Here is a 15,165-nt window from a genome sequence, read left to right on the forward strand (position 1 = left end):
ACAGTAAGGTACCTGTCGCCTTCAAAGACGAAGTCTGCGTCAAGGCAGTGATGCTTTGGCGATGATAATAAAGCTGCAAGTAACTAGATAATACAGCACAACTTAATAATTAGAGTTGTAGTCAATAACTTGAACGTATTTTATACAACATTTTGGCCGGACCGTCACTATATTAGGTTAACTTATATCTAAGGAATCCGAGAGGTCACACGTAATTTCACATATCCATCGCCCACTCATTGCCCCGATACAGAAACTCAGCATGCTAGGCGTGCAAGAGAGGCCCTCTTATGTCGAGCTGGAACTTCTTACGATTAGTGAGTGAAAAGGGGCTACAAAGTGCGAGAAAAATTTCAACTGCAAAAAAAAAAAAAAATCCCTTTGGCATTGTTGAATAGCAGTCTTCTTTGCAATATTACAAAATAGTGCCGTGAAACAAACTTGCTCACCAAACTTTGCTTAGTAAATATGGTGAGCAAGTTTGCAAATTTGCATTGTAAATATACAAGCTGTACTTCGAATCACACAATATATCAGACTAAATACTGTATTTTAGCGAATTTTATATGTGCGGCTTCAACTGAATACACTGTATAAGATAGTCGAGCCTGATGAGCTTTTGTTTTTTGCACGCGCCTATTTCGGAAGGATACACCTTTGAAGTGAGTAGAAAGGACTCGGGTTATTTGTACGCAACAACCACGACTCAGTAACTCTGCGTTTATAATGGCGCATTTATACTTTTTTAGCGAGAAGTTCGAAACAAATGGGCAAGAGGGTGTTAGAAAGAGCAAAAAAGAAACGTGGGTGATTCTTTCGCGTTAGAATAGGTATAACAAAGAGTATAAAACGTCACATGTATTCACAGAACACGAGCTCATTGTTTATTGTACGTTGATGTACGAGAGCTTACACAATTTGTGTTAGTGTTTTGCAGATATATCACCGTTTCACAAACATACACCCACGTTGACACCTAGTGGCAGATCTCCATCCGGACAACTAACGCCAAAAATAATGATTTAGGCCTTGTGGTACCTGAACTAGTTAACGTACACCTGAGCATCGCATAAACTGAATCCCGCACCAAGATGGCATCGGCAAGCCCATAACACTAGTACTCGGCATGCACATTCAAGCGCCGTCATTTTAGGAGAGAAACGCCAATGTAGGCGCTCCCCAATTACGCTTCCCACTGCACCGAATACTAAAACTATCGAAGCGTACATTGTACGTGCTTGTTTGCGTCATTACGTGGCTTCTGATATTAGCTCTGGCAACGCACCATTGTGTTGCCTGAGTTGATCTTGGAGGTCATTTTCATGATACAGTACTTCACAATACTGATGCATGACTGCGACCTGCTAACGAAGGTCACTGTGAAAGGTCGAAGATGTGAGAGATATAAGACGCGTTAGTGAACCCTTAAACATGAGCGCTGGTACCGTAGTGTGTAGAGTGCTAAGAGTTTAAAATAGTGTCGGCCCTAGATCAATAACTTTTAAGCACACAAACAAATGAGGACCAATTCAAAACCATTATTTGATTGATATTGGGGTTTAATGCCCCAAAACCACTACATGATTACCATTATTTATGAATTCGACAAATATGCAGTGCCAGCAGACAAGGACGTAACAGGGACGACGCTACGATGCACTAACTTCCAGAATTTCATGCCCAGAAAACTTCAGCCGATTTATTTACGCAATGTGGTTCCACATCAGCCAAGTCACTTTCCAACTAAAAAGACTGTCTCCTTCTCTAACAGGCCCATTGATGCATCATTATTGCACGGGTCACTATTGCGAGAGATAACATGATCGTCACTAACCTCTCGCACGTCTTTATTTTTGTGCTTCGCCAGGACTGCAAACAACGTGTGGACAAATGACTGCATCTAATCTTGTTTGTTATGTTTAGCCTATGTACTCATCGTCGATCGTTCGGACACGTTGCTGTCTGACCTATGTGTTTATCTCATAAACCATCCCTTTTAGACAATCCACTGTATGATTACGATTGTTATTGGAGCATCCGACAGCTGGTTTACGGTGCGGGTCTGTGCAATGACATCCTGCTCAGTTTTTCGGGCGTTAAAAATGCCACGTCAGTGTCCACACGACTAGCTACTTTCGTTAGATGAAAAGCCATTTTATGCAGATATGGCACTATTGCTGTTATACTCTTGCTTTCCACTTAATCAATGGCCAAATCCCGGGGTCTACTGTCCAACCAGCATTCGTTTAGCTGACTCTCGACAACCTGTACAGGCTTGAGATAACCTGCTGCTGATAATTTTTCCAACTAATCCATAAGAATTTTATAGACTCTCCTCTTGACGACCTTCGAGTGTCCCATCAAATGACACGCTAGCTAAGAAGTTAGCTTATCTCGTTGACAAGAAATTTGACAGATGTGGCGCCGCTGCGCATAGCTTGATATTTCCAGGAAATAAAGTTGTTGAAGTTTATGCATGCTGGTGTCGTCTCTCTTATGTTATTGTCTGTGAGCGTTGAATATATTTTCGAGTTAAGTTTACCCACATGCCCAAAAACGGCGACACGGTATTTGTGCACAGCGGTGGGTTCCATAGGCGTGTTAATGTAATCAATTTACTGATTCGTGGACTCTGCTCTTCAGGCTGTTTCTGTGACGTCTTCTCATTGTTTTTCCTTTATTTTTTTGTGTCACGCAGGTGCGGGAAAACACAAATGGTCACATCGGGAAGCAAGATGCCACCAAACAAAATACTCGCCAAAGCACATTTTCATTCAAGAAGGTAAGCCGGTGCATCGATGCCCCCAGCAAATATAAAAAAATTTGGTAAAACGCCTTGAAATTGTTTTATTCCCGCATATATTATAGGCCTCTCACGTAGATTTTTTATTTTATTCGTTTTCTGACGGCCAGCATGTGCTGTATACTTTCGCGTACTATTAGCACAGCCACAGCTATATGTCGGCATTGTGGTGTAACACGGTACAAGATTCAGTAATGTGCGCACAAGCCGTTTTGCTAAACACATGTCCTTTGCAGCCTTTTGCCTTTTTGTGTATGCTTTTAGTTTCAATCACACTGCAATGTTTGCACGTCCATGGTGCTATTAAAACACGCGTCACATGAGAAAATTGTAGAAAGCTCAGTTATGCACAGAGCAGCGTCCACCCACTAAAATGTGACAGCGTTGCTGCACGCCTTCTAAAAAACGCTTAAGGCGTCTCTCATCGAGCATTAAGCTTGCGAGAAGCTCTTACAAAGATGTCCGCACTGTAAAAGAAAAAAAGAAAAAAAAAGACGATGCAATTGCTTCGCGTTCTCTGCTTTGTCTCACGCAGGTGCGGCCATTCCTGCAAAGCATCTTCGTGATAGTCTGCAGTACGAATGCGTGCAGCTGCTTCGCCATCTTCACGTACACACTAACTATCGTGGACTTTGCGCACGATTGCGGCTTTCGAGGCTACCAGGCCGCCATGTTGATGACGGCCATGTCCATTGGCTGGGCTGCAGCCAGCGTGGCCCTAGCGCCGGCCGTGGACGCGGGGCTGACCAGCAAGGAGACCATGGTCTTCACCAGTTTCGTGGTGCAGGGCGTCGGCTTCGTCTTCATGGCGTTCCTAGGCGAACACTATGGGTGGCTTGTTGCCGGCAGTGTGCTAGTCGGCTGGGGCCAGGGAAGCCGAGGATTTCTGCTCTTCTTGTTCGTGCCTGAGCGTTTTCCCAAAGGCCAGGTTCCCTTGGCCTTTGCGCTGATGAGTCTTTCCTGCACGCTGCCCTTCTTTGCACGGGCGCCTATCATCGGTAAGTAGTCGCAGCATTCACGTTCACTCTTCTTACAATGACAAAAAAGTACAGAACGTCAACAAAAGCATAGCGTGCCATATAAATATATACACATATAACCATATAACACACTGCTACCTCGAATTATAATTGGGTGACTTCGCACTTATTTACGTGACGCCATGGTCTGAGCCGCTGGTGTCGTCTTTCATTTTAGTTTTTTAGTGTGGCCCAAATTAGCAAAACTTCCCGAGCCCATTCAGTTTGCTACCCACAAAATTAATTATGGAAGTTCATACGACTTTCTTACCCCTCCCCCCAATAAGGTAGGGCTAAACGATGCGCGCTGCTACATTATAGTACTCATTTGCACACTTTATGTTCTCGTGCTGTGTACTAAACATTTTCTGCTGCCACGCACGAATAGACTCATGTAAGCGAAGTTAGCTTCATGGTGCTCATAATGAAGCACATAAAGTCATTGTTAAACAGGAGGAGAAAATGATGATTACGTCATTCGAGATCCATCAAGAATGAGTGAACGACGCGATTAGGTAAGCTGCAGACATTAAAGATGAAACCTCAGTGTCCAACGGCGCCTTCTGGCTATAGGCTTTCCGCTGTTGACTTTCCGCTGTTGTTACATGTACACTGTCCACTTCAACGCGCACTGCAACCTTTATGTCTTTTTCTTGCAAAGTAAAAACACAATGTCATTGCAGCTTTTCCGCGACCATAATGGGCACCTGGTAGTGGGGTAGTCAAGGCATTCACAGCTGTAATGCTCTTGTGGGGTTCATAACGTATACGGTTTGTCCTTTCATATTGTCTGTACTCAAAGCGTCAATCAGTCCCCAATACAGGGGTAATGTAACATTTACGCTTATCAGATAAATTGAAAATATAAAAAATCCCCGCAGAAAACGTCTTACACCTGTGCGATACGCACGGTGTATTAAAACTATTCCCGAAGGAAGCATAGCCCCAGGAACCTAAAGCCCATTGTTCGAACGGCGTCTCATTTGTTACGCGCCCACAGGTATCAGTGCGAACTCGAGACGGCTCGATATTTCCCTTCCAGCCTTGCAGTGCTCGATATTTCACCGTTAACTGTGCCCTAAGGGGCTGTGATTCTCTGAGAACTGCACGTTATGTTGCTTAGCATGAGGTCATGAGGTCGTGGATTGAACCTTCGCACGCCGTTCCGCATTCATACGGAGGCGCTTCGCAACAATAATTGTGCATACTGAGGTTTGGGGGCAGGTTAAAACACGAGATCTTCAAGTGTTCCGAACAGTAAGCTTATAAACGCGACAGCGTCCACAATAGGAATACCATGGTTTTCCTTATTGCAGTTTAACGCGGAATATGTTTCCTCTTGGTAGTTTTGCGTGCAATAGACATAATGTGCAGTTTGTTTGAATATGATTGATTTGAGAGTTATGTGCTACGCCATGTAGACATATTCAGTTAGTAGGCTATTATAATACATAGGCCCATAACATAACAATTATTATTCCTAATGTATAAAAGCCCAATTGTGCTTCTCTAAAGGTATATACTATACTGGAATTTTATTGAAGTACGCGTCGCGTAGCTGTGGTAACTTGCCAGTGTCTCCGTTAAAGTGTGTACTGCCCTGCAATTGCTGACTTCTCAAAGCAAGTAACTAAGAAAGGCGCGTATTAACCTTGTTATTCGTGGGCGTTTTCTTTCGGTTTTACCAATTTTCTGGGAACATAACATGGCCGTACTTTGCCTTCACACTAGTATCGTCCCTAAATGAAGGAGCGATGTTACATGCAGGTTGTTTACTCAGAAATTAGTGCGTCGTACTGCCCAGTTATCCCGGTTCGCGCAACCTGCTTGTGAGATTGCGTTTTCATGCGTCGGTTCCCTTGTTTACCTTGAATACGGGACTCAAAGCTTGACTGAAGCCACCCTCTCTGCTTCAAACAAAAACGTGTATACCACCTTCATATCGCTTGTATAGAACTTTGTGCCAGCCGTAATAATCATACCTCAACATGTAAGGCTGATCTCTAACTAATCAAACATCAAATGATATATGTATTATTTAACTAACACAGACTAGATCTGGCCTACTGGTGTTTACAAACAAAATTTCAAGGCACTCTCCTTGTCATGACATAATGGGGACATCCTCCTGCTTTCACAGTGCGCGGACGAAAAAACCAAGCAAAGAAAAAAAAACTGCGTCAGTTTACAGTATGCATATGACTCAGCTCTTCAAAACAGTGCCCATCACAAGCAAGTTCTGGTTTGGAGCCTATAGAACTGAGCACCGTGCATTATTCAGCAGCAATAAGGAGGAAAAAGAAAAAAAGACAAAAGAAAAAACTAGGGACGGGATGACGGCCAATTATGTAACCTTTCTACTCGTTTCTTTTCGGGCCTTTGTTTGCATGTCGGCCAAGCCCGCAAGGCTTATAGACAACAGTACCGCTTGTCTTTAAGCCTTGTGTGCCCGTGTGTTTGATTTAATTCCCAAACCCAAACAAGGTATAGCCCACAGCTCTCCGCCCTCCTGCGATAGCAGCGTACTCTGGCCAACCCGGCGAGGTTGTATTTTTGTACGATTTTAAACCAAACTTTACGTGCAGGAAGGCAACCCGTTCGTGCACGCAGCTGCTTGCAACCGCGTACGTACGCAGATTCTTCATTATTTTTGCATAGACCGGGTTCAAGATAGCAGAGTCAGGCATGGTAAAGACGTCATCGTTGGCTTCGACACGTGTGCGACAACAGTATTCCTTATTTTACGATGGGACTTTAATAATGTTATCTGGGGTTTCAAGTCCCAAAACAACGAATGATTATGAGAGACGCCGTAGAGCAGGGCTCCGGAAATTTAGACCATCCGGTTTTCTTTATTGTGCACTGACATCACATAGTGCACGGACTTCTACTAGACCCCCGCGGCCGGAATCAAATTCGTGACCTTCGATTCCGCAGCCGAGCACCCTAGCCACTGATCCATGCACAAAAACAGACTACAATACGGCTTTTATTTACAGTCTTACAACAGGTATATTCATACTATTCTAATTGCCTATCGGTTCGCACGAAGCACCACTTGCTTCGTTTTTATTTTGCGCTGAAATAAGTCGCAACCTTTTTTTTAATTTTCCGCTACCTCACGGTTTCATTTGCTTCTATTTGTGTGCTGTTCCGCCTTCTCCTAACACTGCTAAGACTAAGGCAACATTCATTATTCCCTGGCGCTGACGTAAACAAACATATAGGGAAGCGGCGTGGTTCCAAACGAATGGCCCGAAATTAATAACAGCCGATTACGCAAATAATTGCAGGAATGAGCGACCTTTCTTGAACTGAAGCATTCACAAAAGGACACTTACAAATTGCTTGGGCTTCAAGGCTACGTTCGGGCGTGTGCTGCTTCACAGGCTTTATGTTAAAGCACTATAAAGTTATAGGGCATTGTTCCCTTTGCTTAGTCTGAAGTGTGCCTTCTTTAGTAGCCCAAATTAACGGCTGCACCATCTTCTAGACATTAATATTTGTTATTTACTTATACGGCCGTCTTATTGCCAGACATTGCAAGAGTGGGTCAATAATTTGCTTGGAATGCAGGCATATTGTAAAACAAATTAGCAAACGAAATGAATTCTGAACTACGTGAATTAAGAAGCATATATAAAGGAAGTTATACAAATTGGAGTATAAGAAATTAACATTGCATCAATTAAAACTTCCTAGATGGTAGAACAAGGCACCAATATACAAAAAGCGCAGTACTCATTTAAAACTCCAGAGTCACATGCTGATGAATGCTTTCTGCAAATCGTGCGGGAGGTAATTGGCGAAGCGCACCGGCTAGACCATTCCATATTTTGACTGTGTATGGGAAAAATGAGTATTTAAAACTATACAAACGTGGGCGGAATGAGACAAGACTAAGGGTGTAATAGCTACGAGTAGCACGAGTAGATTTATATGTGGGGTTTAGCGTCCCAAAACCCCCATATGATTATGAGAGACGCCGTAGGAGAGCGCTCCGAAAATTTCGACCACCTGGGGTTCTTTAACGCGCACCCAAATCTAAGCACACGGACCTACAGCATTTTCGCCACCATCGGAAATACAGCCGCCGCAGATGGGATTTGATCCCGCGATCTGCGGGTCAGCACCCCAGTACCTTAGCCACTAGAACACCGCGGCGGGGCTAGTGGCACGAATAGGACGTTTCAGAAATGAGACTGGCAGGGTGATTACCGATGATTCATGTACAATCTTGTGTAGAGCGAAAAGTCGTTCGCACGTGCGCGGGTGTGCTGGTGTTACAAGCAAAAAATATGTGCGTGCGATGAAGAAGAGAAGTGGCGATCGTATCTGCTGTGGATGAACCTTATGACTTTGCTTTGCAAAGATTCTGACTTGGCTAAGTCACAAGAGAAGTATGGGGATCACACAACCGACGCATACTCCAAGATTGGCCTTATTAGGGTTTTATATGCAGCTGATTTGCAGACCTTAGTAGCATTCATCAATGTAAAATTTATGTAGAATAATTTGCTAAGGTCATTCTAGTGAATGTGGTCTACTAATTTTGTCATTTCAGTTTATGTGTGAAAGCCATCCTAAGGTAAACTTATCTGGGTGTGTAATGTTACTTTCACTGTAACCGTATTGAAAGCGTAACGGCTCAACCTTATTGAAGAAGGTCATATAGACTATCTTCGTTAGGTTAGTAGACAGTTTGCAGGAGTCACTCTAGGTACACAACCTAAAAAAAAAACTCATTTTAACAACTGTTGAGCCCTCGTGGAAATGGCAGAATAAGGAATTCCGTCATCTGCATAGGCGCGAAGTTTAACTGGCGTATTTTGAATGACCTTCATGACGCCATTAATATAGATGGAAAATAAAAGTCGTCTCAATACAGACCCTTGGGTGACGCTGGATTTGACTTCGAGACGGTGTTGGACTTTGCTTTGTTGAAATAAACTTACTGATATGTCTACGAAGCCGGTAATCAGCGGTTCAAGAAATCAGTGCGTAATTTTTACCTCACGACGCTTCCGAAGAAGTTTTCTGCGACAGGCCGAGTCAAAAGCTTTGGCGCAATCAACAGTTATATAGCATTCAGCTGACATTGATTGACTTCGAATCAGTACCGAAGCAATGTCGTGCGAGAACTTGACAAGTTGCATGATTGTCGAGTAGCCCGATGGAAAATTGTGCTGGCAAGACGAGATCAGATTCTCTGTGAATTCCTTAGAAATATGTTTATCTAAATGTGTTTCAGTAATTTACATGTGGTAGATAGCAATGAAATTGACCTGTACCCTGTAATTTTACTTTTTAAATTACTTAGTACCCTGTAATTTTTAGGTAAAAATGCATTGTCTAATACCGCGCTGTGAAACCAGTTTTCGGTCACGCAGATCATAGTCGGGTTCAAGAATTTCAAGGATTTGCAAGAATTTTGTTGAGGTTGTTTTGATTACATTTCATGAAGTGCACAACACTGATTAGACCCATAGCCATAGGCTAGTAGGGGGTCTAATGGTTGTGCGATTCGACGAGACAGTTGAAGTCTACGATCTTAATAACCAAACTTCTTACATTAACATTCAAGACGGTGAGCTGCTGGTCAAGAGTCAGTCAGACATAACCTTGCGATCCGTAGGCCTTCAGAATACATTAGTTCAAGTCATCCCAATAGTAGCGATAGTTACCCATAACCACGGTATAAAAACATTGGTGAGCTTACTTCACTCAGTTTCTTAAGTAAGTCGAATTTCGCCATAGAATTCTGCGCAAGTGGCGGACGTGGGCGAAGAAATTCTTAATTATGAATATGTTAGTTCTTTTGAGCTTTCGAGAATCTTATTATTTGTAGTTTATACTTGCAAACAAGTAATTTTATTATGTACGGATGTCATTTGTTCAGTCTTCGAGCGCCGAGTCTATGGCAGTGCTCTGCGTCGCAGTGCACACCCAGTTAGTCTAACAATCGGCTAGTGACAGAGGCAAGCGGTGTGTCCGGGGGTTCTATGTGGTGGTTCAAGCAGGCCATGGATGACCAAGTTATTCCTTCTTGACCTGTTCTCCAGGTCATCATTTTTTTATATCGACTTTCTCTATTGTGCTCTTTAGGTTAAACATGGTCTGCTGTGTTTTTGCCGCTGATGGCAAGAGAGTAGTTTGGTCAAGCGGTCGTCCAATGACGAAACCTTAGCAGATAAGGCAGCTATGTCTGCACCAATGCTAGCCTGTCCGGCTCCAGTTCAGTAAACATTTTTTCGGTGTTTGGCCCGGGGTTCAACTCAATGACACCGGCCTGAAACACCAGCTTTCTCAAAAAGTGTAATGAACATGCCAGCAAAGACAGGAGAAGGCCAATGTTGGGAGCAATATAACGAGGTGATCATTACTTCTATAACATTTGTGGCCATAAGCATAGCCTACTTGCAAACGAAGAAGACGTAACTGCCGCAACAAAATGCAAAGCCGCTGATGGACCCACTGAAAAGCAGAGCACTAGTACAGGGTCTTTTAAACTGTGGCAGGGAAGTCGAGGTTCCGGTTGAGCCAGGAGGGGCGCGGGAGCACCAACTTGACGAGAGCGGAAGGCTGCGGCGTAATGCAGACGGGCGCTTGAAGAATAGAAGCGATGTACTATCGTGAGCAATACGAGCCCAAACACGAGGAGCGTCGCAAATGGCTTCAAAACCGAGATAACGCGACACGTGGATGGCGCTGCCTAAACAGTAGGGGGAGGAGAGCGCTTTTCCGCTGACGGTTGGCTGTGAAACGGAAGCTGATCGCGTGCCATCGGTCGCCAGCAATTATAACACTAAAAGAAAATGCATCAAAAACAAAAGTGAAAGACGCGCATCAAAATGTTCAGCGAACACCACCTAGATGCAATAAAAGCATGGCCTGTGCATCACGGCATGCTATATGTCCCAGTCCATATCTTTGTAGCTGATTACCTGGATCGGTTGTGGCTGTACGCGTTCATGTAAGGTCATGTCACTGCTGGCGGCCACATACATGCTATAAGCTGCATTTTCCAGCAACAATATTGAGGTGGGAGTGTCAACAGCAAGCGGAAGTGTGCCGCTTTTTCCGCTTTGTTTCTGAAAGCGACCGCTACGAATCAGTCGATGTAGGGTTCGAGGCTATTTGCCAAGCGCTCGCGTGTTCGAGCTCATATTGCTCACGATAGTACACACGTCGAAGGGTGTGCGTGAAGAGCAATGGGGATCAAGTGATGAACTGCGCAAGTGCCAGACAGGTTCATCATCTCCGACGAGATAACTATCATCCAAAAAAGTGGCGATCATGCAAAAAGAAGACGTAATTGCCGCAACCAAATGCCACGCCGCTGCCGGACCCACAAGCAGTACAATGCTAGAAAATTAAGCTTCCATAAAAGAACTTCCGAACTCGGCTAACACAAATAACATTCATTTTGTGTACGTCATTCGACCTCAGTGCCCACTTGAAAGAAATTTGTGTAGCGCGAGGCGAAAAAATGAACACAGGAAAGAATAGACTGAGAAGACAGAGCGCTCAGTCTCAGTCTATTCTTTCCTGTGTTCGTTTTTTCGCCTCGCGCTACATAGATTTCTTTCAAATGTTTCACCAACAAGCCCACATCGCCACTCTTGTCAGTACCCACTCTCAATCAATCAATCAATCAATCAATCAATCAATCAATCAATCAATCAATCAATTGAATTAGCCTAACTTTCACCGGAAAGCTGCACCTTTAGGTTGGAGCAATACCAGAAAAGACACGGACTATCTGCACATGCTCAGCGCACTTGTAGCACGTGTCTTACAAAAAGCCAGAACCAGGTCGTCATTTTTGTACCAATGATTGCAGGCTAAGGTGTAACCTCCCATGAGCCACACGCCAATACTTCCACAACCTCTCTTTGTTTTCGCTAAGCTTACTGTACATCTTTGGCGCGTGGATTTCACGTGCATGTTGATGATATGTGGGGTTTAACGTCCGAAAACCACCATATGATTATGAGAAACCCCGTTGTGGAGGGCTCCGGAAACTTCGACCACCTAGGGTTTCAGAACGTGCACCAAAATATGAGCAAACGGGCCTACAACATTTCCGCCTCCATCGAAAATTCAGCCACCGCAGCCGCGATATGATCTCGCGACCTGCGGGTCAGCAACCGAGTACCTTAGCCACTAGACCACAGTGGCGGGGCTCGCGTGCATGTTCATATTGTCACTGGGCCATGACGTGGACAGAGAGAGCACACTCGACATTCAGATGAAAACTGTTTATTCGGCAGAAATTGTGGCTAGGAAACTGAATGTCAGATTACAGCAACTCCCGGACACTGATAGTGGTGAACAGAGGTTCGGCTGGCGATCAACGGACAAGCAGTGAAGCGCGTCGGCATTTATACAGATGCCGCCCCACCGCGGTGATCTAGTGGCTAACGAGCTCGGCTGCTGTCCCGCAGGTAGGGGGATTGAATCGGGACTGCAGTGGCTGCATTTTCAATTGAGGCGAAAATGCTGGCTGTATACCCGTGTGCTCAGACTTGGGTGCACGTTAAAGAGCCATTGGTAATCGAAATTCCCGGTGTCTTCCACTACGGCGTCTCTCATAATCATGGGGTGGTTTTGGGACCTTAAACCCCAAATATCATCATCATCATCATCGTCGTCGTCGTCATCATCATCGTCGTCGTCATCTTCATCATCATTTATACAGAATGCCGTCAAATATTCTAATCTTATCACTGGGTGTCGCGCCAGCTCTGGAATAATATTGAGTGTTCGCGTCTTGCGCGCAATCTTAAAAGAATGGTCTACAATAATCGCGAGTCTTCTCGAAAAAGCGAGGGGCAGTTTGCGCTGAGCACTCCTACATGGCAAGCACTGTGGGCGAAAATTGAATGAACAAAAGTGGAGATAACAAACGACGATGGCAATATTAGCACTATTGCCCCTAGCAGGGTTACGGGTGAAAAAGACCATGCCGTAACTTCTTGGACAACCTGGGGTTCCTTATGCCATGCACATATAGAATCAAGAGCACGGGTGTTTCGCATTCCATCTCCGTCAAAATGCGGCAGCAGTAGCCTGCAATTGAACCCGCGCGTAAGGCCATGCACTCCAGGCACTCTGGGTGCCTAGTCAAGAATATGCAGCTAGGCGCGTTGGTAACATAGCGTGTAAAACCTGTGACACAGGACAAAAGAAGGGACCAAGAAGAGCTCTAACTTCCAACCTATTTATGCGCTACGTCATTAGTTGCCCATTCAAACCGTGAATCCATAATACAAGAAAAGATAGTATGAAATCCTTCGAATGTCTCGTATAGCCTCTTATCTTGACTAACGTAAACACCTAGTGCTTTTATTCACTTCACAACACTCACCGTGACTCGGATGTACACCTTTCTCTAAGAGTTTTGTCTCTCCTCTTTCGCAGGCTACGTTCGGGACACGCTGGGCAGCTACTTCATGCTAATGATTGGCCTGGCCATCATGGACGTCGTGCTGGCCGTGTGCTGGGGGGCCCTGGCTCTGCTCAAGTGGAGGCACCGGACGGCCAAGCTGCGCATAGCGCTCCCGTTCGCCTGAAGTCCACCGCGACGTATCGTGCATACATGCTGTAATCGCTACGAACTCCACAAGTCGATAGCCCAGAGTGTACGCCGGCATCGAGTCAGTCACCGCAATGTATACCTTTTGCGGTGGCGTATGCTGCTGCCCAAAGGCCACCGACACCGGTAAAAAAGGCGCAAGGAGGGAGAGTAAAAGAAAAGGCAACAAAGAACATATCAGCTGGCGCTACAAAGTTTGCATTAAACATTCGTTGCACTGGTGGTGATTCTCCATGCTTCTAACTCATGAAGCTTGAAGGACAAATACATGATGGTATAATATACTGTGTTTTGAGGGCTCCATTACGACCAGCCCAATGTAAGCTGCATGGCAAGAGCGCTCGAAAAGCGACCAGTCTTATAGTATATGCACCATATCAGAAGTTAAGCGTGTACACATAACAAATAAAGCAAGTCTCCGAATGGAATTTCTGCCACTGCCGTCAAACTTTAACAGTTCCTGCTGCAGTTTCGAAAAATTTAAGATGTGCATGAAAAATGAAACGCGCAAAGCTTTATTGTGTGTAGATATGAAAAAATTCAGTGTCTTAGAATGATAATCTAAACGTTGGGCTTGCTGTCTTCTTGAGAAAGTTTTTGATTTTTCCATCGTATTGCCATTATTTTGGGTGTAGGAGCCATGTTTTGGAATAATGATACATCTTTTTTTCTCTGTTTTCTCATGCCATATAATCGCGATGAGGATAACGTGCTCCCGTTGTCAGAGGGGCCTGATAAGAAATCATTAAATTGAAGGTTGTTAGTAAGAATATACTGAACTCGAGGAAAGCCACTCAAATGTCGGGAAAAAAAGAAAAACTGAGAGGTAGAAGCAGAGACAGTGACACAGAGGTGGCCACTATCAAATTGCTAATGGCTCTCAGGTTATCTTTTTTTTTCCCTTTTTCGACGTTGGAGGGGCTTTGTTTGATTTTAAGAACGTGCTAACTTAACCACCAAGCAACACTCTTGAAAAATATACTGCCCCAGTCCCGAAATGTATGTAGAGCTTGAGAGTTAGGCTTTTTAGCAGAAGCACAAGACCATCTTTGAATCGATACATATAATAATATCTGGGCTTTTACGCAGAACAACCTTAACATGATTATGAGGCATGTCGAAATCGAGGGCTCCTGAAATTCGGGTTGTCTGGTGTTTTTTAACGTGCACAGACATCGTACCGTACACTGCCCCCCCCCCCCCCCCATATTTTACTCTTTCACGTATTTCTTTTTCTGGTAGCGATGATAATTTTACGGACACATAAGGTATTTTTGTAGCAAACATATTCATACGGCACATCTGGGTATGGCCGTATGTGCACTTTCAAAAATAAAAAAAAAAGTGATATATGGGACATGGCTTAGTGTGGTGGAAAATGATCCCTCCAACCCTCTTACCCTCTGGCAACGCAGGGTAAAAGAAGAGGGGGAGGTTTTCGCTATGGTATTTGCCGGGAGTGCCGGAGATCAATTGTAAGGGCGAATCAAGAACGTCATGTTGTGGTGGGCAGCATGTTCTAGTGCCCCATGCTGGAAATTGACGTGGCCCGTTGAGCTTTAGAGGCACCATAATATTGCAATAGTGAAGGGTGTGCCAGAATGGAACGTTTGCTTCGAGACTCCGCTGTCGCCGCTTCTCATGGCGGCCCGTTTGTGACCGCGAGTCCTCGCAGCTATCTAGGGAATGGCGGTCACTTTTTATTTGAGCCTCTGGCACCAGGAGGTGAATCTGCAGGTGTCACA

General features: G+C 44.5%; 1 protein-coding gene across 5 annotated transcripts in view; it reads left to right on the forward strand.

Annotated features, from left to right (window-relative positions):
• LOC119161978 (monocarboxylate transporter 13) overlaps window positions 1-13,649 on the forward strand; it is a 56,834-nt gene extending 43,185 nt beyond the window's left edge. For 4 of the 5 annotated variants that reach the window (XR_012887469.1, XM_075879862.1, XM_075879863.1 and 1 more), the window contains 3 exons: window positions 2,699-2,782; window positions 3,339-3,801; window positions 13,246-13,649. Coding sequence is in view for 3 of the 5 variants with exons in the window: in XM_075879862.1 (XP_075735977.1) it covers window positions 2,699-2,782; window positions 3,339-3,801; window positions 13,246-13,397 (699 nt within the window). In the remaining 2 variants the exon portion in view is untranslated. Of the gene's footprint in view, window positions 1-2,698; window positions 2,783-3,338; window positions 3,802-7,182; window positions 7,196-13,245 lie in introns of those variants that run through there. The other variant, XR_012887470.1, reaches the window with a different exon arrangement.
• Window positions 13,650-15,165: the final 1,516 nt, after the last annotated feature.

Source organism: Rhipicephalus microplus, chromosome X, assembly GCF_043290135.1.
Source record: "Rhipicephalus microplus isolate Deutch F79 chromosome X, USDA_Rmic, whole genome shotgun sequence".
NCBI classification, from domain to species: domain Eukaryota; kingdom Metazoa; phylum Arthropoda; class Arachnida; order Ixodida; family Ixodidae; genus Rhipicephalus; species Rhipicephalus microplus.